The sequence below is a fragment of the Varanus komodoensis genome, unplaced genomic scaffold (genome assembly GCF_004798865.1).
Source record: "Varanus komodoensis strain SLA01 unplaced genomic scaffold, ASM479886v1 scaffold1, whole genome shotgun sequence".
NCBI lineage: Eukaryota > Metazoa > Chordata > Lepidosauria > Squamata > Varanidae > Varanus > Varanus komodoensis.
In genome coordinates, this window is record NW_025335268.1 from 122,964,271 (window position 1) to 122,990,086 (window position 25,816).

Sequence of the window (25,816 nt, forward strand, 5' to 3'; positions counted from 1 at the left end):
TTTGCAAATTTCTGAACTTGCAATCATGTTTGTAATCATGTATTTAAAACACACACACACATGCTTTGATTTTTTAAAAATACATGTTCATGGTTCAGTTAATGTGAGGGATGGTATGAGTCCTTTCGAAAAAAGATAGAGAAACACACTTCTCCTGTTAAAAATATGCACTCTTCCTTTTCAAACAAATCCAAACAGAAGTCAAAAAGGAAAGTGAGTCAAAACAAGCTTCAGAGGATTTAGGTGAGCTTGAAAATAGCTGCTTCTGCCTTCCTTCCCAATTAGTGCATCCTGAAGTTTAAGTGCAAAGCAAAGTACATCTGACAAGCCCAGTGTCTTCCAAACCCTGGTGTCAAGTAGTTTACTGGTACAGAGTGATTAAAGGACTGTTGAGCCTGTCTTTCAGAACACTATGGTTGTTGCTTGTTTTAATTTTCTGCTACCAAGTAATATGGAAACTCCTGAGAAAAGCCTGGGTCTAGGACAGCTAGTAACCCGGTAAAGATCAATCAAAACCATTAGTTTCTTTTGATGATCCTGGTTTAAATAATTTAATTCTCTCTTAAGTTCTACAAGGGGTTAATGCATAGGTTCAGCCATGGAGTCACAGAAGAAGCTGCTGAAGGTGGGGTCAGAGGGGTGGATGCCAGCAATCTTCCCCTCATTCAACTGGAGTTTCAGGATGACCCTGCAGGCCTGGATCTGCACGCCTTCCTCAGGATGAATGATGAGGGAGAGAAGACTGTCAGCTAGGCGGGAATCCTCTCCAAAGACGACTTCATGGAGAGAAGACTCATTGTACTGCCAATGCACTGACTGGTAGTGGGGTGTCAGGCGACCCTCACAAAGCCGTTCCATGAACAGCAGCAGCTCAAAGAGGAGGTTCCCAGGTTGGGAAGGCTGGAAGAGGTTGAGGAATTCAGGGTGTACCTTCAAAGACAAACAGGGAAGTTTGAGTCTTGAAAAAGAAGATGGTACATTTGGCTTAGACATGAGTGCCCCACCCTTGTGACTGATTGACTTCGGACGACACATTTTTTTGCAGCGGGAAGGAGCTATGCTTGCGTCTGTTCATTGACTGCAGTGGACTGTGAAGTCTAGTCTTGCCCTCTGCTCATGTCTCTTGCTCCTCTCATAGGTTTCCCAATGCTCAGGGGAGGCTGATGACTCTTTGTCAGGGGACTCCTCATCCACTGCAGCTTTTCATGGTGGTGAGCCTATTTTGGGGATAGAGATTAGCACCACGGATAGCTCCTACAGAACTCAAAGCTGCAGTAGAAGAGGAACCTTGCTGACGTATGAGTCACCAGCTTCTACGGATGGAGAAATGTCTTACCTGGCAGTTCATGATGCCAAATAACAGGTCTTCCTTCTGGGCCAGCATGCTGAGATATTTTAGAACCTGTACCTGGACAAAAACCAAATACAGTCTATCAGCACTGCAGGTAGGGTATCTCTGTGTGTGTGTTGGCCTCCACACGGTGCTTTAATAAAAGGTAGGCATCTGAGCCTGGGGAAGGACTTGAACTTTAGTACCTGGGCCAAGGTGTTTCCCATCTGCAGGATTTCCATTAAAGGAGGCACACATTTTTTCAGCAATGCGTGTGTGTGATCTGGCAGTGGCAGCCCATTCAGTAACCTGAGTCCGGCAATGTGCACATCGTTGTCCCATATGTTGCTAATTATTTCAAGAACTTTAGGGATAAACTCCTGCAAAAAAGCAAAACAGCTTTTTATAGCTGTAAACCAAAGGCTGGAATATTATGGATTTCCTATGAACAACAATGGACTGAATGGTAGTTCGACTTGTGTACTTTTTGGCTTCATAACCTTCCAGCTTCCAGGTTCTATGAACCTTGATTTTCCTCCTGCTGCTTATTTTTAAATGGTTTACAAGGCAAAATTATCATATCAGTTTAGAATGGTAAATGATTTCTTATTTTTTCATACAAACCATGAATTCTGACATATACCCAGAAGGCACATTTGAAGCTCCATCCTATGCTTCTTTAGACAGCAAAGCTTGTTGGGAGGTGTAGTTTCTTTTTCTGCCAAAACTTGCATAGGCTTGTACCTTTAATGAATCTTGAATTCTGGACATGCTAGGAAAAAATATACTAAACAAAAGTTGTTCCACACATGTTAAATCTCAAATCTTAAAAAATTTAGAGCAAACCAAAAACAGAAAGCCCAAGTTGTCTTGCAGTGATTGTACTACACAATATTTATTTCATTTTTATACTGCCCAATGACCATGGCTCTCCAGGTAGTTAACATAAGTTAAAATTAAACAGAAGTTTAAAACACACAAATTTAAAATAAAAAAGTTAATTGCAATTGCTTTTGTTCAGCACAGAAGCATAGTAGCTTCTACACGTTAATTATAATTTGTTATAATTATATCATTAAAATTATACTGTGGATAATGATCTACAGGCTGTAGAGTGTGAAACCATAGTGTAGCCCAGTGACCCCACTAGAGTTTCAAAGATAATATGCCTTCTCCATGACCCCTGGCCAATTACTTTTTGAAGCCTGCGCTCCTTTGGTGAGAAGGTAGCTTTTATCCAAGTGTCTGTCGTCAGTCTTGTAAGAAATCACTGGGTTCTGCTTCTTGTCTCCATCAAAGAAAGCCCTCTGAATCCCGCTGCTATGTCCTTACATGGGAGCGTTTGTGTTCTGAGTTCTGGCAACTCTCACAAACTGAACCCTCCCACACGTACAAAGAAAGTGGAGCATTTGCTTGTAAGTCCTGAAGGGTCATCACTGATCACACCCCCTGGGCAGAGCTTTCATAGCACTCCCCATCTGAGTCTCACAGCTTTTCCATGGAGCCAATTCATAGGTCCCACTGCAAGCCATCAAAGTATGAAACAAGAACATGTAGGTCATTTTGAACTTGCTGCATGGAGCTTGACAAAGAAGCTCAACATCTAGTTCAGATGAGGGAAACCTCCAGTGTGTGGACCTCATCTGGCCAATGGAGGTTCCCCATCCAGTCTGCAAAGCCTTCCTGGCTTCCTCAGCCCCACCCTCAGAAGAAATCTCCAACATTATATCCAAGTACAGAATGCAAATAACAGCATGGGATGTGGGTAGATAGGAGATCCCCACCTGAAAGCATCCAGGAAGGCTCTGTGGGCTGGACAGTTAACTTCCACAGGCCAGGTTAGGGCCCTGTGATGAACGTTCCCCTCCTCTGTCCTAGACATTGTGCTTTTGAGTCAGGATGCATACCCTGGACAAAGCTTTCCACTCTGGTCAAAGCTGCTGAAATTGAGTCATCAGCTAGAGAAGCACTCCAATGTGAAAAATGAAGCCACATGAAACTTGGCAAATATAATTATAGGATTTATTTGGGCCTGAGACCAGAGCTGAATAGAATCTCTCACCTGAATTTTAATTCTAAACTTCCAGATGCCAGTGAAGGCCTTGAGGGCATGTAGTGTCTGAATCTTAATGCCCATGTCTGGATCATCCAGGAATGAAGCCACCAGTTTGATGTCCTCGTAGGTACATGCAGATGCCTGGAAATACAGAGCACATGACATTAGGGTATGAAAATGGTGTAGCAATAAATGTTAAAGCACGGGCACTCGTCCTGACAGTCCACTTTGCTGCACCCACAGGGGAAGGCCAACAGTGCTGACAGCTGCATTTATCCATATCATCAAGTCAGTTTTAGTCTGTCTTCATCAGGAGCTAAGCTTTTGTGAATTTAATGTGTGTTAATTGCCCATTCAAGAGCAAGCCACCAAGACTACTTTGCATTCCAACAGGGTTAACATACGACAACAAATTGTTGCTTGGAAAATCCATGGTGTCCTCCCACACAATCTGTGAATTATGGTTTAGCACAGAGGGAACAAGGATGAGATCATTCCTGCAAATAAAGCGTCTCAAGGCTTTCTCCCTGTGAGTCCTGGCCCTTTACACCACTGCATGTTTATTAGGGTCGGTGGTGGCGGGGGACTATGAACCATGAGGCAGCAAAAAATAAAAATTATAAATTATAAAAATAATTTACTTTTGAATAACTCTTTGTGATCTTTCAGATCTACATTCAGCCCATTGTTTTCACTGTACAGGGTTTTAAATTCTGTTTTTAAGAGTACTTATTCCCCACCTTCCTTGCTTCCAACTCAACACATCCAAGGGACCTCAGATAAGAAAATGGAAAAGATGATTGCAGACATAAAGTGCAAGCAAAGAAGTTGCAGATAAAGTTCCCCCTGCTCCACCTGTCCACACACCCAGAAGGGGAAGAATTCTAGCAAGAAGAAGAGAGATAGCAACATTTTAAGAATCATGGCAACAGCTAGCCAGCACACACTCATGCGCAGGGCTGGCCTTTGAAGATGGTCTGGGCCAGGGGTCGGCAACCTTTAACACTCAAAGAGCCATTTGGACCCGTTTCCCACACAAAAGAAAACACTGGGAGCCGCAAAACCCTTTTGACATCTAAAGTGAAGATAACACTGCATATATCGTTTTTTACCTTAATGCTATGTATATCTTCATTATGATTTAGCTGCTGCTCTTGTTCAGTCAATAAACACTGTTATTTTTAATCTTACATTATAAACTAGTAGGACTCCTTTCATATATTTTGAATAGGAGAACAGCTTCCTAAACAGCAAACCCCTTAAGTTCATCAGCAGTAAAAGCGAATGAATCTACCCATGTATCATTAAACATTTGGTTTTCTTCAGAAACTTTTCTTTGATTTATCCATGATTGGCCTACTGGGGGAAGTCACGGATATAGGTGTGTTTAATGACTGATTAGCAGATAAACAGTCAAGTGATGTGAACTGTGACAGGTCCCAAGCTCAGCTTTTATCATTCAGAGGAAGGAGATTACATTTGGACAAAGAGAATCTTTTCAGCAGCGTTTCGTGTAACATGAGAGCCTGCAGGAAGCATGTTCCACTCTTTCCCTGCACAATAGCAGAGGAATGTAGCAATTTACTTAACCAGCTAGCTCTGGAGTTCCTGAGTGGATGCCTCATCATCACCTATTGGTATTTCGTAACTAGGCGCCATGGCAGATTGGCGGCTGTGCCGGCGCGTATTTTGAGCGACGGAGCCGCAGCAGAGGGATGCAAGAGCCACGTGTGGCTCCGGAGCCGCAGGTTGCCGACCCCTGGTCTGGACTCTCCAGTTAATTCAAAACAGAGGAGTGTGGTTGCTAACAAGGACTGGCCCTAGAGAACATATCGCGCTGGTCCTCCGCAGAGGTTGCCTGGGCTCAATTCAAAGTGCTCATGCTAACATATAAAGCCTTAAACAGCTTGGGAGTGGGATACTTAAAGGAACGCCTGTCTCCATACATCTATCCCTACCAGGCCACTCACGTCCTTGCTCTGCCCTTGTGCATTCTTCTAGTTCCTGATCTCAGCCTGTACCATGGCTATCACTCAGACTTTCCATTAAACCTGCCTTTGGACTCTGTCTTAAGTTCTGTTGCCCTGGCCCTGGGGCCTCTGTTGCTCATCTTGTCTCTGGCTGCCCACAACCTCACAGTGGACCTGGACAACATGGAGCTAATTATGCAGGCAGACAAGGACGTGGAGCTTGATTTAAAGCCCCAGATGGGCAAAATGGTAGAGTTGCTGGACTTTCCTCCTCCGGTCTACCCCTCCTACCTCAGGATTGTGGAGCCTGGCTTGGGGACAGGAATAACCTGGAGGGAGAGTGATGAGCAGCAGGCCAAGAGTCTCGTCTACCCTTTGCATGCTCCTCCTGTAGCTTAAATTGTATTCCACATGCCCATTCGGCACAGTTGGGACTAGACCCATATTGAAAGGTCAGGTTGTTCCTGCAAAGTGAGATGGAAATACCTAACCAAATGTGGATTTTGGGACTTTCAGAAAGTATACAGTAATGTAGGCAGGCACCTTGCTGGAGTTAAGCAAGTCTGGGCCTGGTCAATGGCAGTCTGGAAACTGCTTAGGAAAGAACCGTATTTGGGCCACATGTTGCTGCATGGATGGAAGGTAATATAATGAAATTACACTCCACCTCCTTTTGATTAAGGTGATCTGGGTTCTAGTCCCCAGTCAGCCATGGAGTCATCTGGGAGACTTTGGGCCAGTTGCAGACTCTCAGCCCAACTAACCTCACAGGGCTGTTGTGGGGATAAAATTGAGAGCAGCAGGAGAAGAATGATGTAAACTGCTTTGAATGCTTTAAAAAGAAAAAAAATGCGGGCTATAAATCTAATAAATAAATAATTCTCCTAGGGGTCGATCTTCTACCAGTATACTGTATGTCTTGCAATTCTGGACTCTCACCTCTGCATCCAGTAGATAAACACACCGCGTGATGCTGTGGAGTACCATATTCTTGCAGTAGTCATCTAATCTTGGACTTAGGGTGGCCAGGAGTCCCTTGAGTTCTCCAGAGTCCATTACAGGTTTATTATGCTGGGACTGGGAAAGTCCTAAAAAAATAACAGGAAAGAAAGGAGGGCAGCTCCAAGACTAGCAGGAAGGCAGAAGTGGTCATGCCTTAAAACTATGGTGAATCGAGTATGTGCCAAACGGAATCAAAATGCCAAGAGGCCATCTTCTGCTGGTGTGTCTTCAAACAGCATATTTTTGATGCATCTCCAATTTCTACAAAGTCTTCATTGTTCACATTCAGTGTCTTAGAAGGTGGTCTCTGCCAGATACTTGGAGGTATCTGAAACTGAAGCAAACTGCTTCATCCCAAAGAGATGGATAAGAACATGCACAGCTGTGGCATTAGAAGACAATGCAGACCCTGAAGGAAACCGCTCAGCTAGCCAAGGAACATAGCAGAGACTGGATGCATTCTATGGGTCAGTGATGCCAAGGAAGCACAAGGATATCCTTTCGTGGCAAACTTTCAGGATGAGGACAGAGAAAACCCCTCACCCAAACTGGGTGAAGGAACAGTGTAGCCCTTCATGACTGAGCTTTATCAATGCATCCAAGCCCGAGTTATGGCAGATTAATGCCAGGTGGCACCATGAAATAAGGCAAACGACCTGCAATTTGACAAAGGCACACACTATTCCCACATATCTATTTAGAGAAGACTTTTGGACACTGGGTGACTTCCAGATACTTTGGACCAGAACCCTCAGGATTCCTGCTTTTTAGCCAGGACTCTGACTAGGGCTGGTGGGAGTTGTGATCCAAACACTTGGAAAGCATCAGCTTGGGAAAGACTGGCTAGAAGCATATCTAAAAGGACACTCCCTTCCCTTGTCTTGATTGCTGGGGGTTCACCAGGGCCACATGGAAACTGAAATGTGGTCTGAATATCTTGACGCATAGTGACGGACACTTCTAAAATGCAATAAAAAGCTATGGGGATGCTTCAGCATCTCCCTGAATCCCATCTACTCACTGGTTACTAAGGGGACGGGCTCTGGGTTGTAAGGCGGGCACTTGATCCCTGCCATGATGGTTTTGGCCACCAGGAAGATGGCTCCAGCTCCTGTAGCTGCACACACTACGTTTTTAGTTGTTACCAGCTCTGAATACTTCATTTCCTCGCCTTGGACTTCCAGAAACCCAGTGTGCATATTGGGTGCTGACTTGGCACAAGCCTTCCAGTGGAAGCTCTAAACTGCTCACCACACGGTTTGTGATGTCACCAAGTTCCATCAGTACATCTATGACTCATTATCGCAGTAGCTGCAGAAGACAAGACAAAGGCAAGTCAGCACCCTTAGGCTTACTGCTGGGATCAACACAACAAATCAATCTGTTGTTTTCATGTGTAAAATAGAGACAGAGCTTTCTGATGTAAGGACAAGGGTTGTGAAAGCACACCAGGGGACACACAAATGCAATGGCAGGCTACCTTAGTACTATTTCCCCTGCTAAGTTTAGTCCCTAACATCTTTGCAACAGGGTTAGAATAATATACATATTATCATGCATGGCATAATAATACATATATTCCACTGATTCGCAGTTGGTGTGAATAGTTAGCTTTTTTCTTTTTTAAAATAAAAACATGTTTCCACATGACAATCTAAAGTGAGCAGGAAAGTGAAAACGGGGCTTGAATTGCTTATCACTGAAAGATACAGAACAAAGTACCTCAAAGGCAAGATGGTCCACAGCAGAGAAATGAGAAGCCTCACCTAGTTCTGACCTCAGGATCCTGCAAGGACAAGGCATGTGCTTAACTCCGAGCCCAGCACTGTTCTGAGGGTAAACCTTTATTGTTCCTTGCTACCAATGTGGGATGTGGTGGCACAGTGAGTTAAACTGCTGAGCTGCTAGGCTGGTTGACTGAAAGGTTGACAGTTTGAATCTGCACATGGGGTAAGCTCCTGTGCAAGGCAACCTTGCAGTTCGAAAGCATACAAATGCAAGTAGATAAAAAAGGTACCACTTCGGTAACAGCGTTCCGTGCACTTCGGTGTTTAGTCATGCCGGCCGCATGATATGTATTTTGTATTTTATTTGATGTTGTAAGCCGCCCCGAGGCCTCGGCAAGGGGTGGCATAGAAATGTTTTAATAAATAAAAAAATAAAATGACCACGGAGACTGTCTGCGGACAAACGCTGGCTCCCTCGGCTAGGAAACGGAGAGGAGCACCGCCCCCTAGAGTCAGGCATGACTGGACTTTAATGTCATGGGAAAACCTTTACCTTTACCTTACCAATGAATGGGAAAAATAATGGGCTTTGTCTCCCTGTGGGGACTGGAAATTCTTGGGATAAGGTGTTTGAAACCCCTTAGACCACAGATGTTTGGTGGATGAGCTCAGAGGGAAGAAATAGCTTGCACTGGGCTCATTTCCCACCTTTGTTTTGCTCAGGAAATGGTTGGCTTTCCTTGTGGTTTAGTACTAATTGCATCTCTGATATGGGCCATCAACATAAGCAGACTGCCTTGTCTATCCAGCATTTATTTACCACCATGAAAACTTACTGGATGTGGCTACAAGCCTCATAACTCCCTTCACTTGGGAAACTCCTGTGGTTGCAGTCCATTAGAAGGAAAACAACCACTACAAAAATATACTGTGACAAATTATAGGGCTATTCTTTGCCTAATTTGTAGGTGCAAAATGGGAAAAATAATGTGCAACATCATGATAAGCATGATTTTCTGCATTGTACTTGCTGTTAAGATGCATGCTCTGATTTACATGGATTTATTATGCATATGTTGCATACAAGTAACTAAGCACACATATGAGGGGTTTGTTGGCTTTGAATTCTGGGCATGTAGGAAAACATCTTATCCTTAATGTTGAGGGAGTCAGAACCCAAAGGCAAGGTTCTTGGAAAGCTAAAGGAGAGTTAAAATGAATAAGAATCACACATCCAGGGAATTTAGAATCATATCTCCAACAGACATTAAGAAGGTTAAAAGACAAGCAGTTAAAAATCAGCAGCCAGGCAAGGCACAGCAGGATACACAGAAAACCATGTGCACTTCATGTGTCCTCAAAGTGTGGGCCTTTAAAGAGCAATGAGTGACAACATCAGCGAAAACTAGCCTTTGAAGGTGAAGGCAGATGCAGGCGCCAAAGGAGTGCATGCGGCTGCCCTTGCACATGTACAGCTGATCAGGGAGAAAAGCGGTCAGACGTTTGCCTCATGGCAAGGTCCACAATTTGCACATGTTAACATGGAGGGGTAAAGGATACGGGACACAAATTCAACTTAAGTCTTACTTAAAGCCATGGAAATAACCAGGACTTAAGTTAGGCACTTCCATGGGTTCAGCACTTGTTTGATTTTACACAAAGGGGTGTTTTCAGTAGTCACATATGCAGTTTCCTGAGGTTTGTGTCAGACCTGTGTTGTTCTAATGCAGGTTGTTTTGCCTTTCTCTATGGTTACAAGGCAGCCGTTTTTTCCTCCCTTCCAGATGCAGGCTTCCTTTTCCTAAAACAGCAGAATTTTGGGTATCTTTGTATGCGTATGGAAGATCCACTACATGAAGCCTTGAAGTCAGTAGATACTTCAAGTGGGTGGGTTGTCATGACATGTGAATGCACTGAATGGACTTAACCCAGATTGACCATTGTGTGAACAGAAGGACTCCTCCTTACAAGAGGAACTTCAGTTCTTCCCAACATTTTGCTATTTCTTGTAATGAAACTGTTATTTTTCTGTTTTGATCTCACGGTCCAAATGCTCTGGAGTCTTGTATTACACCTTTCCTCCTGTCTGTTCACAGGGCAGATCAAACTTTGTCCATCTTCCTAGCTTTCTTCATGATCAGTAGTTCATTGATCATGAAGAAAGTGTTTGGGACCTGATTTTGCTTTTAGTGACGCAACTTAGCTGAATTAGGTTGGCCATTTGTTCTGCATTGCAGAGTGTAGTCCTATGTTGGGAAGATCTTTATTTGAAGGGCTGTCACATTCAGTTGTGTTTTAAAGATAAAGAAGCCAATGCAGGGAGAGCAGCAGGCCCTTCCAGTGGCCTGTCAAGAGGTAGCAACTGGTAGTCTGGCAAAACGTATTGTGTTGTTAATGAATTTGAAGTAATTCTTCCTAAAGGTGCACGCATAGATATAAATTGGCATATACAAATGTCATCCAAATCAGTGCTATCTTTTGTCTTCTTTTTTGGTGGTATGTTTTGCACTAGTGGCTGTGTGCATGCATGACAAGTGGATGCATATTTTGAAAAGCTACAGAATCTAGGGAGCAGCAAGTTGTGGGTAGACCCCCATGATCATCCTTTGTCGCACAAATTAATGGCCTTACACCTTTCCAGGGATGCAGAGCAAAGAGAGAATATCTAGGTGAAAGTAGAGCTCAGTTACATCTTAACAATAGCTTCAAAAACCAAACAAAAAGAAAACCTCACCACCATCTACTCCGCTGGATTCCCAGACCAGCCATTCGGAAATTCGGCCAAATTTCTAAGGAAGCTGGGGTGGTGGTAAGAATGCTCTCCTGTTTGCCAAAACAGTGTGTGAGCGGATGCGTGGTTAGTAGCCACAAGAGGGCACTCTCGCGCAAAGTTACGCTTTACAATAGGCTAATGGAGGAGCCCGTTCGGTATAGCGGGCTGTTTAGGGTTTTACGAACACTTCCTTGAATTGTTTCTGAAAGAATATAAGAAATAATGCAGACATCGCAACATTGGGATAACATGCCCCTAGCAGTGCTTTTTTGCAGGCCATCTGGCTTTCTGGCATAGCAGGTGGAAGGTGCAAAACACTCATATAGCCTTGGCTGAAGCTATGTCTTCTGTAAAATTATGTTTTAAAATTAAATACCTCCACATGGCTTTTATTTGTGAGTAGATCTCCACTTGGTGGCTGGTGCAATGTGCATATGTTTCTATTCATACAGCATTCATCACACTTGCATACATTCTACTACAGAGAAAGCCACCACACTCATATAAAGCCATAGGCATTTGTGAACCAGATGCTCAAGTGCACCCCCTTTCCGCTACACAATTGTAAAAACAGCATTAGCTCAAGCGCACCATTGCAGTTTCATGGGCATATGTGATTTTGGGCTGCACTGATGACAATTACACCTGGCACAAAGGTTGCAAGGAAGGCTCGGCTGTGCTTTCAAAGTGTACAATAACAAATCACACATGCATGCAGGATGGGCAGTGGCAAAACACACCCACTGCATATTTGAAGAATGTTTTAAAAATGCATTAAAATTGTCTTAGTACTGAGCCACAATAAAGCTTGTGACGCAGACAAGCTCTAGAGCAGAAGTGACATGGAAAATATGTTGTATTCATATAGGGAAATGTAAAATACTGCTGCTGAATCCAACCCCCAGGCAACGCCCCATCATTTAACATGCAGGAAAAGCAGCCGGTATTTCCCCACCGCTGACTTCTGAGACGCATCATGTGTGCTGGCATCTGGAGCGCTCTGCTGTGCTGTGAGAGGGCCTGAGGTGCGCCATGCTAAGGGAAGCCAGCGTGACCGGAGAATCAATCATACAGGTGCAATCTGATGCTATGAACTTACAGTGGGCCTTGCTAGCCATCTAGTTCAGGAAGCACAGGGTGCATCTAGGGAAGCGGATTGCGTATTGTTAGACTGCAGCTCCCATCAGCCTCAACTGTTAGCCGTGCTGGCTGGGGTGGATCAGTGCTGTAGTCCAAACGCACCTCTGAGTGGCTCCAGGTTTCCAGCCCCCAGTCTAATCTAACTCCCTGCTCCATGTAACAGTTCCAGAGCTAGCTAGACTCAAGCATGGCTATGCTGCTGTGGACACTGAGTAGCCCTTAGAACAAGCTCTGGCTTCTTTGAAATATCCTCCTTTTTTGTTATCTGCTACTGCAACCACTTCTCGGCCCCTCTCATTAGAGTGCAACAACAAGCAATCCTCTCTTAAGTCCTCGCAGCTGTCAGCCTGATACTCAGAAAGGTATACACCTGAATTGCGGGCGATGAAGCAGGTTGGGAGACGGCTAGAGCGTAGGTGGAGGAGAACACGGAATGAATCTGACCGAACACACTTGAGAGCCCATTATTGGGCCTATGCTCTGGCGGTGAGGGCAGCGAAAAAGAGTTTCTTTTCCGTTTCCATTGCCTCCTCAAAATGCCGTCCAGCGGAGCTTTTTCGAGTGGTGCAAGGCCTGGTTTGTCCAGGTCCTAAGAAAGATCTGGTTCCACCCTCGAAGGCCCGCTGTGACGACTTTGCCAAGCATTTCAGGGAGAAAATCGCTCAGATTCGTCACGAGCTAGACTCTAATAGTGACTCAGAGGTTTCTGGGGAGACACCAATGCTGCCATCTGGTCCAAAATTAATGGATGAATTTCAGTTATTGTGGCCTGATGATGTGGACAAGGTGCTTGGACGAGTACGTCCCACCTCTTGCCTATTGGACCCTTGCCCGTCTTGGTTAATAAATAATTCCAAGCATGGGATTGGGATCTGGATCTTGGAAGTGGTTAACGCCTCTCTGAGGGAGAGTCGGGTACCTGCCCCTTTAAAGGAGGCGGTAGTCCGACTGGTCCTGAAGAAAGCATCACTGGATCCAGAGATGGCCACTAATTATAGACCAGTGGCCAACATCCCGTTTCTGGGCAAGGTGTTGGAGTGGGTGGTGGCGGGACAACTCCAAGCTCTCTTGGATGAAACTGATTACCTGGACCCATTTCAGTCCGGCTTCAGACCCGGGTATGGTACTGAATCTGCCTTGGTTGCCCTGTACGATGACCTGTGTAGGGAGAGAGACGGGGGAGTGCGTCCCTGTTGGTTCTCCTGGACCTCTCAGCGGCTTTCAATACCATCGACCATGGTATCTTTCTGGATAGGCTAGCGGGATTGGGGGTTGGGGGCACTGCTCTGCAGTGGTTCCACTCCTATCTCAATGACCGATTCCAGAAGGTGGTGCTGGGGGACTATGGCTCTGCGCCATGGCAGCTATGCCATGGAGTACCGCAGGGGTCCATTTTGTCCCCTTTGCTGTTTAACATCTACATGAACCCGCTGGGAGAGGTCATCAGGAGGTGTGGGCTGTGGAATCATCAGTACGCTGATGATACCCAGCTCTACTTCTCATTTTCCTCCAATCCAGGTGAGGCAGTGGCTGTGCTGAACCGGTGCCTGGCCGAGGTAATGGGCTGGATGAGGGCCAATAAACTGAAGCTCAATCCAGACAAGACGGAGGTCCTGTTGGTTGGTGGATCGGGCTTCGGAGAGGGAGAATTGAACCTAGTCCTGAATGGGGTTGCACTCCCTCTTAGGGACAAGTCCGCAGCTTGGGAGTGCTCCTCGACCCAGAGCTTTCATTGGAAGCTCAGGTGACAGCAGTGGCAAGGAGTGTTTTCCTTCAGCTTCGGCTGATCCATCAGCTGCGCCCCTACCTGGAGTACAACTGCCTGGTGACAGTGACACATGCGTTGGTGACTTCCCTCCTTGACTTTTGTAATGCGCTCTACGTGGGGCTACCCTTGAAGACGGTCCGGATACTTCAATTGGTTCAAAATAGAGCTGCCAGGCTGCTGACGGGGACTGGGCGTTATGTTCACATGACTCCAGTTCCCATTGAAGTCCGGGCCCAATTCAAGGTGTTGGTGATGACCTATAAAGCCCTAAACGGCTTGGGTCCTGGCTACCTGAAGGAGCGCTTACATCCATATACGCCCGCCCGCCCCCTGAGATCTGTGGGAGAGGCCCTTCTCCGGGAACCCTCCGTGAAGGAAATTAGGAGGGTAGTTACTCGGAGGAGGGCTTTCTCTGCGATGGCGCCCAATCTATGGAATGCACTCCCCAGAGAGGTCCGCCTGGCGCCGTCGTTATTTGTTTTTTGGTGCCAGGCAAAGACCTTTTTATTCAAATGTCATTTTAATTGCTAATAGTATTTGCTTATTTTATTCTTTGGCCAGGGCGACTTATTTTATATTGTTAATTCATTTTATATTTTTAGTGTGTTATATTTTAATTGATGTTTTGTGAGCCTCCCTGAGGCTTCGGAGAATGGGGCGGCATAGAAATTTTCTAAATAAATAAATAAATAAAATAAAATAAAATAAAATAAAATAAAATAAAATAAAATAATTTCTGGTAATCTGCCTTCCTTGATGGCCCTTCTGCTGCTGCATCTCTAGATCCACAACTCAAGTTGTGGATCAAAAGTACCTTGTGATTAGCTTCCTCTTCTTCCTACGGACTTGACCCTTTCGGATGGGACCACTTCTCATTTAAAGCATCTGCAGGTGGTTTTGGCTCAGCATGCAGATTTGCCCACTGCAGGAATCGATTTGCAGGAATCGATTCATCTTTCACTGATGGGGAAACTCATTGTAGAAAGGATCTATTGCGCCTTCATTTTGCTTTTGGAAGGGAGGGGAAATGATGCAGTGTGGCGGGAAGCTCCTCTGCGTGTGGAGTGCCAGTTGATTAATGCCAGCCCTGGAGTGCCAGTTGTCTTCCAGCACAGAAAAGCATTTCCCCAAGCACAGTCCTGTCAGTTCAAAAGCACCTTATTTCTGGAATAATAATAAAAACAGATCTAAACATACCAGAACTGCAAAGAGAAGCCATTTGCTCTCCCTGCCAGAGCTGAGCTGAGCTGAGCTGCTGCAGGACACTGAATGTGATCAGACATCATAGACCAGCAGGCATGAAGTGGGCGATAGGACACTTTACAACATGTCTGCTTGCATACACGTTGAAATGTTAACTGCTCGGCTCTAATGGGAGGATGTTATTTGTCTGACTGTGGGTTTTGGTTGCCAACGGTTTCATTCTCATGCACTTCGAATGGTCTGGGCAATAGCTCTGTCTGCATGGGCACTTGGGAGAAGCCAAAATAATCCTATACCAACTTGACCTAAATTCAGCACCCAGAAAAGTGGGATTCTACAAAAATGTATATATTATGCATGTTTGTCTATATTTCCTGTTTTTTATTTTTGCTGCTAATAATCACGGTGGGCAGAGGGGTAGATTCAAAGCAATTGATTGAATCCTCACTCTCTCTCCAATGGAAATCTTCTTTTAGACCCTTCTGTGGCTTCTAATATTTTATCAGACATTGACTAATACATGCAAGTTCTTTCTTTGCATCCTAAGGGCTAGAAACATTCTTTTCTCCCCTCTGCCCCCTTTAGTTTTGTTTTGTATTTTAAAAAACAAAGAAATGAAACTTAAGATTTGGGGCATAATGAATTCCAGAATGAAGATCAATTCCTGTGGGATAACCAATTCTCTTGCAGTGCTGAGCTCTGTGTGTCCCTTTTTCATTGCTCAGGAGGTTGTCGTCAGTTTCTGCATTATGTGCTATGATCCTGGAATACACACAGCCATGAGGGTACCTGAAAGTTCAACAGCCAAACAAAAGCAGTGCTACCTATAATCAGTTAATTTGATGAGGAGCCCTGGAAAAGCACTTAGAGAAAGCATTGCTTGGCATCCTGATCACCTGGAGACTATGCTGTCTCCTCAATGCTTTTGTAAGCAATAGCAACAGTGAAATCCATAGGGAGGACACAGCAAAAGGAACAGCCCTCAAACTGAATGTTGTACCAGGCCTGTGTAAGAGTTTTGGGGGTGAGAATCTTTATAGGTTTTGCTCATCTTAGACATTAGAGGGTTCTTAATTATGGGAGCTGCAATATATTTAAATACTTTGTAGAAGCATCATGGAAAATATTCAGAATACATGGTGAAAGAGGTATATAACACATGTACATAACAAATGTAAACCACAGGGTGCGGTGTGGGGGGAGAGAGAGAGTGAGAGAGAGAGAGATTGATTACTGGTCCATCTAGGAGACTGTAGGGAAGCTAAAGCTGGGACTTACTGGACTTTATTTACCTGTGATCCCCAGACCAGTTGTCTGCTTTTGATTTTTTTTAACGATGAAGTAAACTGGTGGAAGCTAAAGCACCACCCTCAAAACTGAGAAACCTCATTTGAATTCTTCTGCTTTTATCTCTCCTTTGCTCTTTGGGCAGCTGGCTCTGTCTGTGACAGCACCATTGGCATTCCTCTTTGAGATGATACAGGTGCCCCCTCGCCCCCCCCCCCCACACTAGATTCATGGCATCCACTGACACTGTTGAGAATTTGCTTGGCCACTCTGGGCCCCTTGACATCCAGCCTCACTGTGTTCCCACCTGGACAGCTAAATTGGTAAGCTTCATGATGCATGTCGGTAAGATATCTTTGGAGGAAAGCAACCATTAATTTCTGGTCTCATTCAAAACTTTCATTTTGCTTTAATTACATCTTACAACTTGTTCTGTGCTGTCAAGAGTCTCATAATACACTTATCAGACTTCCTCTGTCATTTTCTCCAGACTTCCTGTCAGAGGCAAATGATGCTATAAATGCAAGATACAAACTGACCAATACCCAGAAGGTGGTGAAAGTTGGTGAAGAAACAATTTTGAGTTTTTCTTATGTGTTGCTTCAGTCCTTGGACTGTTTTTTCTTGCAATTCAAGCAGAACTAATGGCTGCCTCACACAAGATGAATTTCATTTTCATGGCATGTGCATTGTGGTCTGACAAGCACACACAAGAAGCGTAGCAAATATAAGACCATTGCACCAACCTTCCATGCAAGCAATGTGATGCTCTAAGTGTTGCAGTAAAGAATATTACCCAATACAGAGCAAAAAATGCCTGACATTCGAGCTGGATTCTGAAAAGAAAAAGGCACCTAAGATCATATTCCAAATATACATTGGCTACTAAAGGACACCAAAGAATTTCAGAAGAGGATCAGTCTCTGCTTTATAGACTACTGTAAAGCCTTTGACTGCATGGTTCATAAGAAGCTGTGGATGGTTCCAGAAGAAAAGGGTGTGTCTCAGTAGTTGATTGTCCTGATGCATAACACAAAGCTACCATTAGGAGAGAATATGAAGAACAGAATGGTTTCCTATAGGCAAAACCATCAGAGAGAGGTGTATTTTATCTCTCTAGCTGTTCAATCTGTATGCAGAGGATATAAGGAAAACTGAATTGTGATCAGAGGAAGGAAGAGGGAAAATTAGAAGGCAGATCAATAATGTAAGATATGATCAAACTTAGGATCAAATTTCTTAATTTCATTTATATCTTGTTTTTCAAACAACACCAATAACACAATTGTGAAAGATTTTGCATATGTTGGTTCAATCAGCCAAGGGAGACTGCAGCCAACAAATTTGAAGAAGATTGAGACTTGGAAGGGCAACAAGGAAGGAGCTAGATGCAATTGTCAAATGTTAAGACATTTCACTGGAGACCAAGGCCAATAACATCCATGCTATTGTATTCCCAGTAGCAATGCATGGGTGTGAAAGCTGGACAGTGAAGCAAGCAGGCAGGAGGAAAATTAGGTGTTCAAAACATAGTGCTGGAGGAGAGCTTTGTGAATATCTAGACAAACAGAAAGATGAACAAGTGTATTCTAGCTTAAATCAAACCAGAACATTCCTTGGAAGCAACAATGATGCAACTGAAGCTTTTGGACTTCAAGCACATCATGTGAAGGCAGGACTCCGTGGAGAAGACAAGAGTGTTAGGGAAAGTTGAAGGCAGAAGAGGAAGATCCACTATAAGATGGCTCAATTCCACAAAGGAAGCCACAGACTTGAGTTGACAAGAGAAGGGCAAGGCTGTGAAGGATAGGACATTTGGAAGGCATTCATTCATAAGATTGTCAGAGCTGGAGATGACTTGATGGCATGTAGCAACACTAAAATCCACTACTCAATCCACTACATTATGATGTATCTGTTTCTCCATATGGAATCCTTGAGACTTCCTGCTATAATTTCATACAGCGATATGAAGATGGGAATGCTGATTGTACCTGATGGTACCCATGCAAGTTGCGGGGAGTTTCTTATGAAGAAGCAGAAGTGATATTTGTGTAGGAATTTATTTTGGCTGAAATAGTTCTGAACTCCCTTCAGGTGCTAATGTCAAATATGGTTGGATTAAGTTGGCAAATGAAATGAGGTGTCTTTTACGCAGCACTTAGAGTCGATATAAATACCTCTAGTATCTCTGTCCCATTGTAAAGCAACAAATAGAAAACATTAATTAATATACTGCCCAACTGGTTGATGCCTTCGGGGTAGTTTCTAATCATTAAAAGCACAGCACAGCATCAAAACAATGGACCGTATCCAACTGTGATGTTCCACCTGTATAAATAACATTCCCTTAACAGAAACTTGACTCTGAGTTAACTGCAAGAGGGGAATCCAACTCAAGTTAAGTATGGGCAAGTGCCATTGCACAATGGACAGTTTCCAGAGCTCCACTAGGGCTGGCTGAAATTGCCGAATGACACTGTTGGATACTGCCCAATCTATTCAATTAAATTAGAAAGATATTAAAATGTTAAAAAGTCATCTTAATAACCAGAATATCAGATTAAAAATAAAATGCCTGCCAGAAAGTTCTAAATGGCATCGAAACAAATGCATAGAATAGAAAAGTGTGTATCTTGTTTAATTTGAAGCAGAAAATAGATGGTTTGGAATCCATGCACTTTGTGAAACTGATTCTGAAACTCTGAGGTCAGAAAGGACTGCTGAGCTAATGCCACTCTGCTCTTCGCCACTCAGAGCACCCAGTGGTTTTCAAGCCCATCTTTTTAAGCCACTTCCCCCTAGAGAAGCTTTTCTAGAACCACAGGACTGACTCATGTCAATGATAATGATATACTCAGAAGTGGCTATATAGCCTGAGAGCCAATTACAAAAATGCATATAAAACTAGGACCTTACAGCAGTGAATCTAATTGTCCATAGACTCGTATATGTGTGCCTAATTAACATTACATAAATAAATCAACAGTGTATAATTATACAGTGAATCAGCTTTTATTTTAGCAGGCACCACAGCTATCTATACTGTTGTGCCTTCTGTTATGTAGGGAAGCCTCAGTTCTCCGAATTTATGGAGAGGAAAACAGAATCACAACCACCCTGTGCCTGCTGATCCCCACTTCCTGCCCCTCTGTCCATTTGACATCTTGTTTCATCTGAAAGAGCCAAGACATTCGCAGACTAGGCTCCGTAGGAGCGGCTGGGGACATTTTAATAAGCAAGACTAGTGAACAGAACAAATGAACACGTTCCTCTTGTGACAATCATTATGGTGTTTTCCAGCCTCTTCAATTTGAAGATGTCTATCTGCCTCTCTCCCACACATGCGCCCAGACCTTGCTTCAGATCACATGTATTGATTTTGTAGGAGAACCTATTATAGATTTCTGGACAATTTTTTGGTTCTACACAATGAGTGACTATTAATAGAGACAATTAAATGGGCCTATGTGCCAGATGCACATGCCTAATGTCTGTTTAGCTTTAAAATTAAAAGTGATAACCTAGCCTATGTTGACATAATATTGCTGTAGTTATAAGTTCTTCAGGAGAAGTCCTTTTCTTGGTCCCACTTCCATGAGAAGCACATTTGGTGGGGATGCAAGAAAGGACTTTTCAGTGGCTATTCCCACAGTCTGGAACTCTCTGCCAAAGGAGGCTAGGTTGGTGCCTTTTCATTGTCCTTCTACCGGTAGGCAATTCATTTTTATTTGGTCAGATCCTTGACATATAAGGTGGCATCTTTCCAAAGGGTGTTTCAAGAGGTAGGGTGTTATTTATATTTTTATTGTTGTGTCTTTGTATTTTAATTGATTTGTTTTATGTTATATTTTATCAATATTTTATTTTCAATCTACATGTTATTCACCTCAAGCAGCATTTTGGGGTAGGTAAAAAGGCAGGGTAAATAATTAAATGAAAATTTTAGGACATGTCCTTTAATACTTCTGCAGTTTTATCTTGAAAATTTATCAAAGTGCTGACCTTTTCATCTTTCTAGTAATTACCTCCTTCTCCTACAAACTGATCTAAAAGAGACAGCACCTGTCCTTTCCAGGGCCAGGTTCAAGCCAAAGCATCTCTGCATAACATATGCATCTTAAAAATGCAAATAGCAGCCTTGTGCCAGGACAAACAGGCTGATATTTCTTGGGATTGCAGTTGCTGAATAGTGGGAACTTTTGCTTCTTGGTATAGTCTTAATAAAAAGCATAGTTTAGGGACCCTTTACACTAGAGGATTGATATTAGAAAGTACATACACATTTAATGGAGGGTGGCCTTGGGTCCTACATCTTAGAGGCCCATTCTCTGTTAGAAATTGTAGTCCAAATCCTGTTACCGTCAGAAGAGATGGGGGTAGCAAGATCCTTAAAGTTACCCATCCACTGTTTGCGGCACCTGCACAGCCAACTTAGCGGGTCATCTGATACCCAGCTTCTCCACCATGGTAAATTGTACTCCTAATTACCTTATAGTAATTATTTCTGAAACTGCAGTTTTACTTTCAAGTTAGCACACACACTCTATGCAAATAGGTGCCATTTTTTTTCTTTGCTCTTGGGTGATGCATAAACAGCCACCCTAATTTAAACGTCATCTCTAGTTTGGCTGTCGACTGTGGCATTTTGTGAAAATCCTCCCCCCCACCCCCCAAGAATAGGAAGCAAAATTAAAAGAAGATGATGGAGAAGAGATCCTCATGTGCAGCTTTTAGGGACCCAGCAGGCGGCAGTACTGGAAAACTCCAAGCGAGGGAGCCCTGCTTAAGGCCTTTTGGCTGCTTTTCTAAAGGCTCAAGCAGCCCGGGAAGCTGCGAAGATCAAATGAGGAAAGTGGTGAGAGAAAAGGCATCCCCTCCACAAGCCCTTTACAGCAGGGGAAACACTGTGAGGCATGTCTCCAAATTTCTCATTCTCCCTGCGAAAGAGGCAGAAAAGCAACAGCCTCTTCCGCAGGGAAATGAAGGAGCTGCAAGAGAGCAGGGATGGCTTAGCCACAGCTCTAAAATAAAAGGCTCTTGCTCTTTCGCGCACACAGCTGGTGTGTGTCAGTGTATGCCAGCTCGCAAAAAGGAGCCCATCCTCTGCTGACTGACTCCACAGATGAGAGAGAACCTTGCCCCTGGCTTCCACCCGGCCACGTATCCAGGCAAAGAGGAGAAGCGCAGCGGATCCTTCTCCGTCTCCACATCCGCAGATCACTCATTGCTATTCCTGTGGCACCAGGCCCATAGGAATGCTTGCCTTCCTTTGTCACACAGCAGTGATTTAATAGCCATGCATTATTCCAGCTTTTCTTACCTGAAGGCCCCTGTTGAACATCAGTCTTGTGGAATTCCACAATACGGTCCCCACCAGCCATGGTCCACTGGGACAGATTGACCTCAGGATCATCTGCCTGTAATGCAATAAGAGAGCAAATTGTGGAGCGAGCTTTTTACATACGGATGGATAGCAGGTGTCAAAACCTAATGGTGCTTGCTGCTGAGCAATGGATTAATTCCCTCTTCCTAAGGACGTGCCACTATGATGGCTAGCTGCTATCTCAGGCCCTCTCCATCACCAGATGACCTCTCTGTGCAGTTGCCAGGCCGAACTGCTGGAGCAGTTCCCAAGTCGAGGAAGCCTGCCTTTAAAACCCTGTGGGTCCAGTGGTGTGTGTGTCTGTTGTTTTCATCACATTATTAGAAGCAGAATAGAAATTTCCAAGGGACAGAGTTAGGAGAAGGGTTTTCCCGGGGAAAGTGGTCAGCTTTTCCAGTAATTGGGCTTCAGTGAGCAGGAACATTTGTGTCAAGATTAATGCCGGTTCAAAGAGACTGAGAGCAAGGGAGTACAAGCGAGCAATACACAGTCCTGTGTTCGGCGTTTCAGCAAAAGAATGGTCTCCAGGGGTCCAGTCTGCTGTCTCTCTGCTGATCCACAGCTTGTTTGTGCAGGATACCACAGAGGAATCGATCTTGCTAGGTCAATGATTTTACTATCGATAGGGGTCAGCAGGGGAATCTTTAACACATGTGGTTTGCCTTATTGTGGTTCACCCATATCGTGTGGCAAATCTATATATTCCTTCAGAGTTCAGTATTGAACTTGCATTCTCTCCTCTGGATAGGAACAAATGGCTGTTTTCTCCTTTTGCTTTCTGTTTTAAATATGCAGTATTTGCCACGCTTACAATTTGGTTGCTCAAGTTGATGTTTGCTGGGAAATGGACAAGAACAGTGGCTTTCTGTGATGTGGCTGCAAAAAAGGAATTGCTATTTTGGGCTGTACTAATAGAAGTATCACTTCCAAATCATATGAAGTACTAGCTCTCCTTTACTCAGCACTGGTTAGGCCTCATCTGGGGTATTAAATTCCTCAAGAAAGATGCAGACAAGTTGGAAAGGGTTCAGAGGGTGCCAAGTATGATCTGAGGAGTGGAAACAAAAGCTTTATGAGGAAAGATGGAAAGAATTAGGCATGTTTAGTCACCAGAAGAGCAGACTGAGATAGGATAGCCTTCTTCGAGTACTTGAAAGGTTGTCACAGAGGAAGGCCAGGCACTTGGGAGGCAGCAGCGGATGTGGAAACCCTGCTCTTTTGAAGTTTGAGGTATGAACTCTGAACAGTGAGATAAGCACAGAATGGAGAGGAATGCAAGTTTGAATGGACTGTTGGAGCTGGAGAAGATGGAATAGAGAGAAAGGGGAGAAACGTTTGGAGAAAAAGAGGAGGCAGCAGCAACAGAGCAGTGGCATAGTGAGGAATTTTAAGTGAGGTGCTCATAATGATGGACTCCAGAGCAACACCTTGTTCCAAAATTCTAGCAACTGTGTTGATCCACATCAATAAATCCATTTTAGAAGTTCACATCTCCCATAGAGCAGGTCTTTTGCAGAGCAAAAGAGTTTTAATTGACCGTTCAGTATCAAGCCACCCAGAAATTTTGTGCAGTCCAGCAGGGAACAATACATTCCAGCTGGAAAATTCATTTTGCCCAGCTATGGCAGCTCAGCTCTGAGAGAGCAGGAAGTCTGACACAAGTGGCAAAAGACATCAGCATCCCTACTAAAAAGTGCTGGTACCCTGTTCTTGTGAGCCCCGGCTCCACTACACCGTAGTAACAGAGTGAAGGAGGGCAGCTGCGGAGGAGCTTGAAGCAAGGTAGAGGATTAGCAAAGAAGAGAAAGTGGTAGATAGAGCTGCCCTCTGTCCCAGAGGCTGTGTGAACCTTCACAAAGGGAACTGGGGACTGGCAGCAACAGACTGGAAGACCTGCGCGAAGCAACTGCTGCCAGTCTAACCACAGTGCACTGTGCTTTATAACAGTGGTTTATAGATCCAGGGGTTTAGATTTGATTCACATAGTCCTTATTGTTATTTCATTAATACTGTAAAGAGATTGCTAAACATTTAATTGCTTGCCCCTGGAGTGATTGCATTCTGCTCCTCCTCGTTCTGATTTCAGAAACCGGAGACACTACAGATGTCTAAATGAGAATCTGGAGCTGGTGATGAGCTAACCGAGTAGGAACAAATGGAAGGTTCACCTCGGCAAGGCAAGCACTGTGGACCGAGGCCCCGCTCAGATGCTCTGATCCGGGGGATACACAATTGGTGAGAGGAGGAAGCACACTAGCGCTGCCCCTCCATTGTCAACTCCATCGCCTTGAACTCACAGAGGACAACTTTCTGCAAAGGAGAGCCTCCTGCATCTTCAGATGCTCCCTGTGTGGCTGAAAGCCCTGGACTGGCAGCTTCCTGAACCATCTGGGGAAACCCCAAAGATGCAAGAGGCTCTCCTCTTCAGAAAGTTGCCCTCCCAGGGTTCAGGGCAACAGTAGTGGTGACAATGCGATCCCTCTCCTTGCATGTTCAGCACGCTTAGAAGCAGAATGCCTGAACAGGGCTTACGAGTGTCCGTATCTCTGTGTGTGCAACCTGTGTTGGGCAGCAAAGCACGTTATCTGTCATGATGATCTGCAGGAGAGCTGCCTTTGAAAAGGGTCCAGAAACTTCAACTGCTTCAGAATATGGCTACTGTTTCCATTTCAACTGGAGCAGTTTAAGTAGGGCTTACAATTCCAATTTTACAATTCACTAGCTTTCAAATAGTTTCTGGGCCCATCATAAAGTACTGGTATTGATCCTGAAAATCCTAAGCCCTTTATAGTCTTTCTTCTATGGAGGTTCTGCTCTGTGGTCCCACTTCATTTGAAGCACAGGGGGTGGTGATCCAGGATCAGACCCTGTGCTGACAGTAATGGGTCAGATACCAATACAGGATGAAAGTTTGCTGTAGCCTTTATTAAACATGATATGATCTGGAATTGTCACCAATTATTTATTTGTTGCTCATTCTCCAGCTGGAGAGAACAATGAAAGCTGATGGACAAAAAGACCCAATCGCTTCACTTTGCAGCTGGGGAACTGGCCTCATTGTACGTGTCACACCGTAAGGCTCATGCCTCGAGCCTTATATAGGCTCATCCATCAAATCATGACTCGTAATGTGATACAACAAAAATCTTGTCCATATTGAAATATGGGGAAATCTCATCCTGCCAGTTCCTGGGATGGCCAAGATTGCCCGGCCTTTGTGACACAAGGCCCTTGGACTCGTTGAGAGCCAGTGCCACCGCTTGGACTCACTGTGATCTTCGCTCCTCTGCTGATGGTGCCCCCACTGATGGACAAGTGGGGCCTTGTCCGTAGTAGCTTCAAAATTATGGAACTCTGTTCTAACAATGTCTTCTTCCCTGATGACCTTTTGATGACCCTTTCCTAGAGCAGCTTTGGGATATTCTGAATGCTCTTCTAGGACAACTGCATGCTGATTATTTTTGGATCTAATATCCTACACATTCCTGCATCCTATAGACTTAGCTCTGAGTGAAAGTGAAGAGACATTAGAATACAGTTATAACTGTAGACACCTGAGTGGATGTTGGAGAGGAAAATGCAGCTATTGATTGTCACTCAAAGTAATGCTGATGTTTCTCTCTTTGCTGTGCTTGGTTGGGAATCCAGGTTATGCCGCCTGGTGGATTTCCTGGTGGATGTCACTACTACAGTTTGTCCCAGCCTTTTTCAACCAGTACTCACCAAATATTGTTGGACTATGGTTCCCATCAATCTTAGTCAGCATGGCCAATCCCCAGGGATGGTGGAAATTGTAGTCAGGCTCAGAGGAGGGCAACACGGGTGATCCAGGGACTGGAAACAATACCCTATAAGAAGAGATTGAGAGAATGGGGCATGTTTAGCCTTGGGAAGACTAAGGGGAGATATGATAGTACTTTTCTAGTACTTGAAAAGCTGTCACATAGAGGAAGGCCAGAATCTCTTCTTGATCATCTCCGAGTACAGGACATGGAATAATCCTGGCTTAAGTTACAGGAAGCCAGATATCAGCTAGACATCAGGAAGAACTTACTTTGATTTGAATTTGAATTTGAACCAATTTTGAATTTGAACCAATTACACCTAGGGAGGTCAAGCGCCCTCCCAACTAGAGGCAGAGAGATCATTTAAATTGGAGTCCTGCATTAAGCCA

At 44.3% G+C, this 25,816-nt stretch overlaps 2 protein-coding genes across 2 annotated transcripts in view; both read right to left on the reverse strand.

Annotated features, from left to right (window-relative positions):
- Positions 1-579: 579 nt before the first annotated feature.
- Positions 580-7,521, reverse strand: ARMC12 (armadillo repeat containing 12). The gene is made up of 6 exons (XM_044431851.1): positions 7,380-7,521; positions 6,296-6,444; positions 3,393-3,527; positions 1,537-1,710; positions 1,337-1,408; positions 580-930 (listed from the first exon to the last, which is right to left on the reverse strand). The coding sequence occupies exons 1-6, from the start codon at positions 7,519-7,521 to the stop codon at positions 580-582; spliced, it is 1,023 nt and encodes a 340-aa protein (XP_044287786.1).
- Positions 7,522-21,072: 13,551 nt separating this feature from the next.
- Positions 21,073-25,816, reverse strand: part of LOC123024298 (chemokine-like protein TAFA-5) — a 73,572-nt gene continuing 68,828 nt past the window's right edge. The window contains exons 4-5 of the mRNA XM_044431866.1: positions 21,580-21,676; positions 21,073-21,089 (exon numbers count right to left, since the gene is read on the reverse strand). Of these exons, the coding sequence (XP_044287801.1) occupies positions 21,073-21,089; positions 21,580-21,676 (114 nt within the window). The remainder of the gene's footprint in view (positions 21,090-21,579; positions 21,677-25,816) is intronic.

Excerpts from the sequence above, each read along its gene's own strand:
- ARMC12 (XM_044431851.1), bottom strand. The coding sequence starts at position 7,521 with ATGAAGTATTCAGAGCTGGTAACAACTAAAAACGTAGTGTGTGCAGCT. Across the intron at positions 1,711-3,392 it reads AGTTTAGAATTAAAATTCAG|GAGTTTATCCCTAAAGTTCT; the intron begins GTGAGAGATTCT and ends GCTTTTTTGCAG. Across the intron at positions 931-1,336 it reads TTGGCATCATGAACTGCCAG|GTACACCCTGAATTCCTCAA; the intron begins GTAAGACATTTC and ends TTGTCTTTGAAG.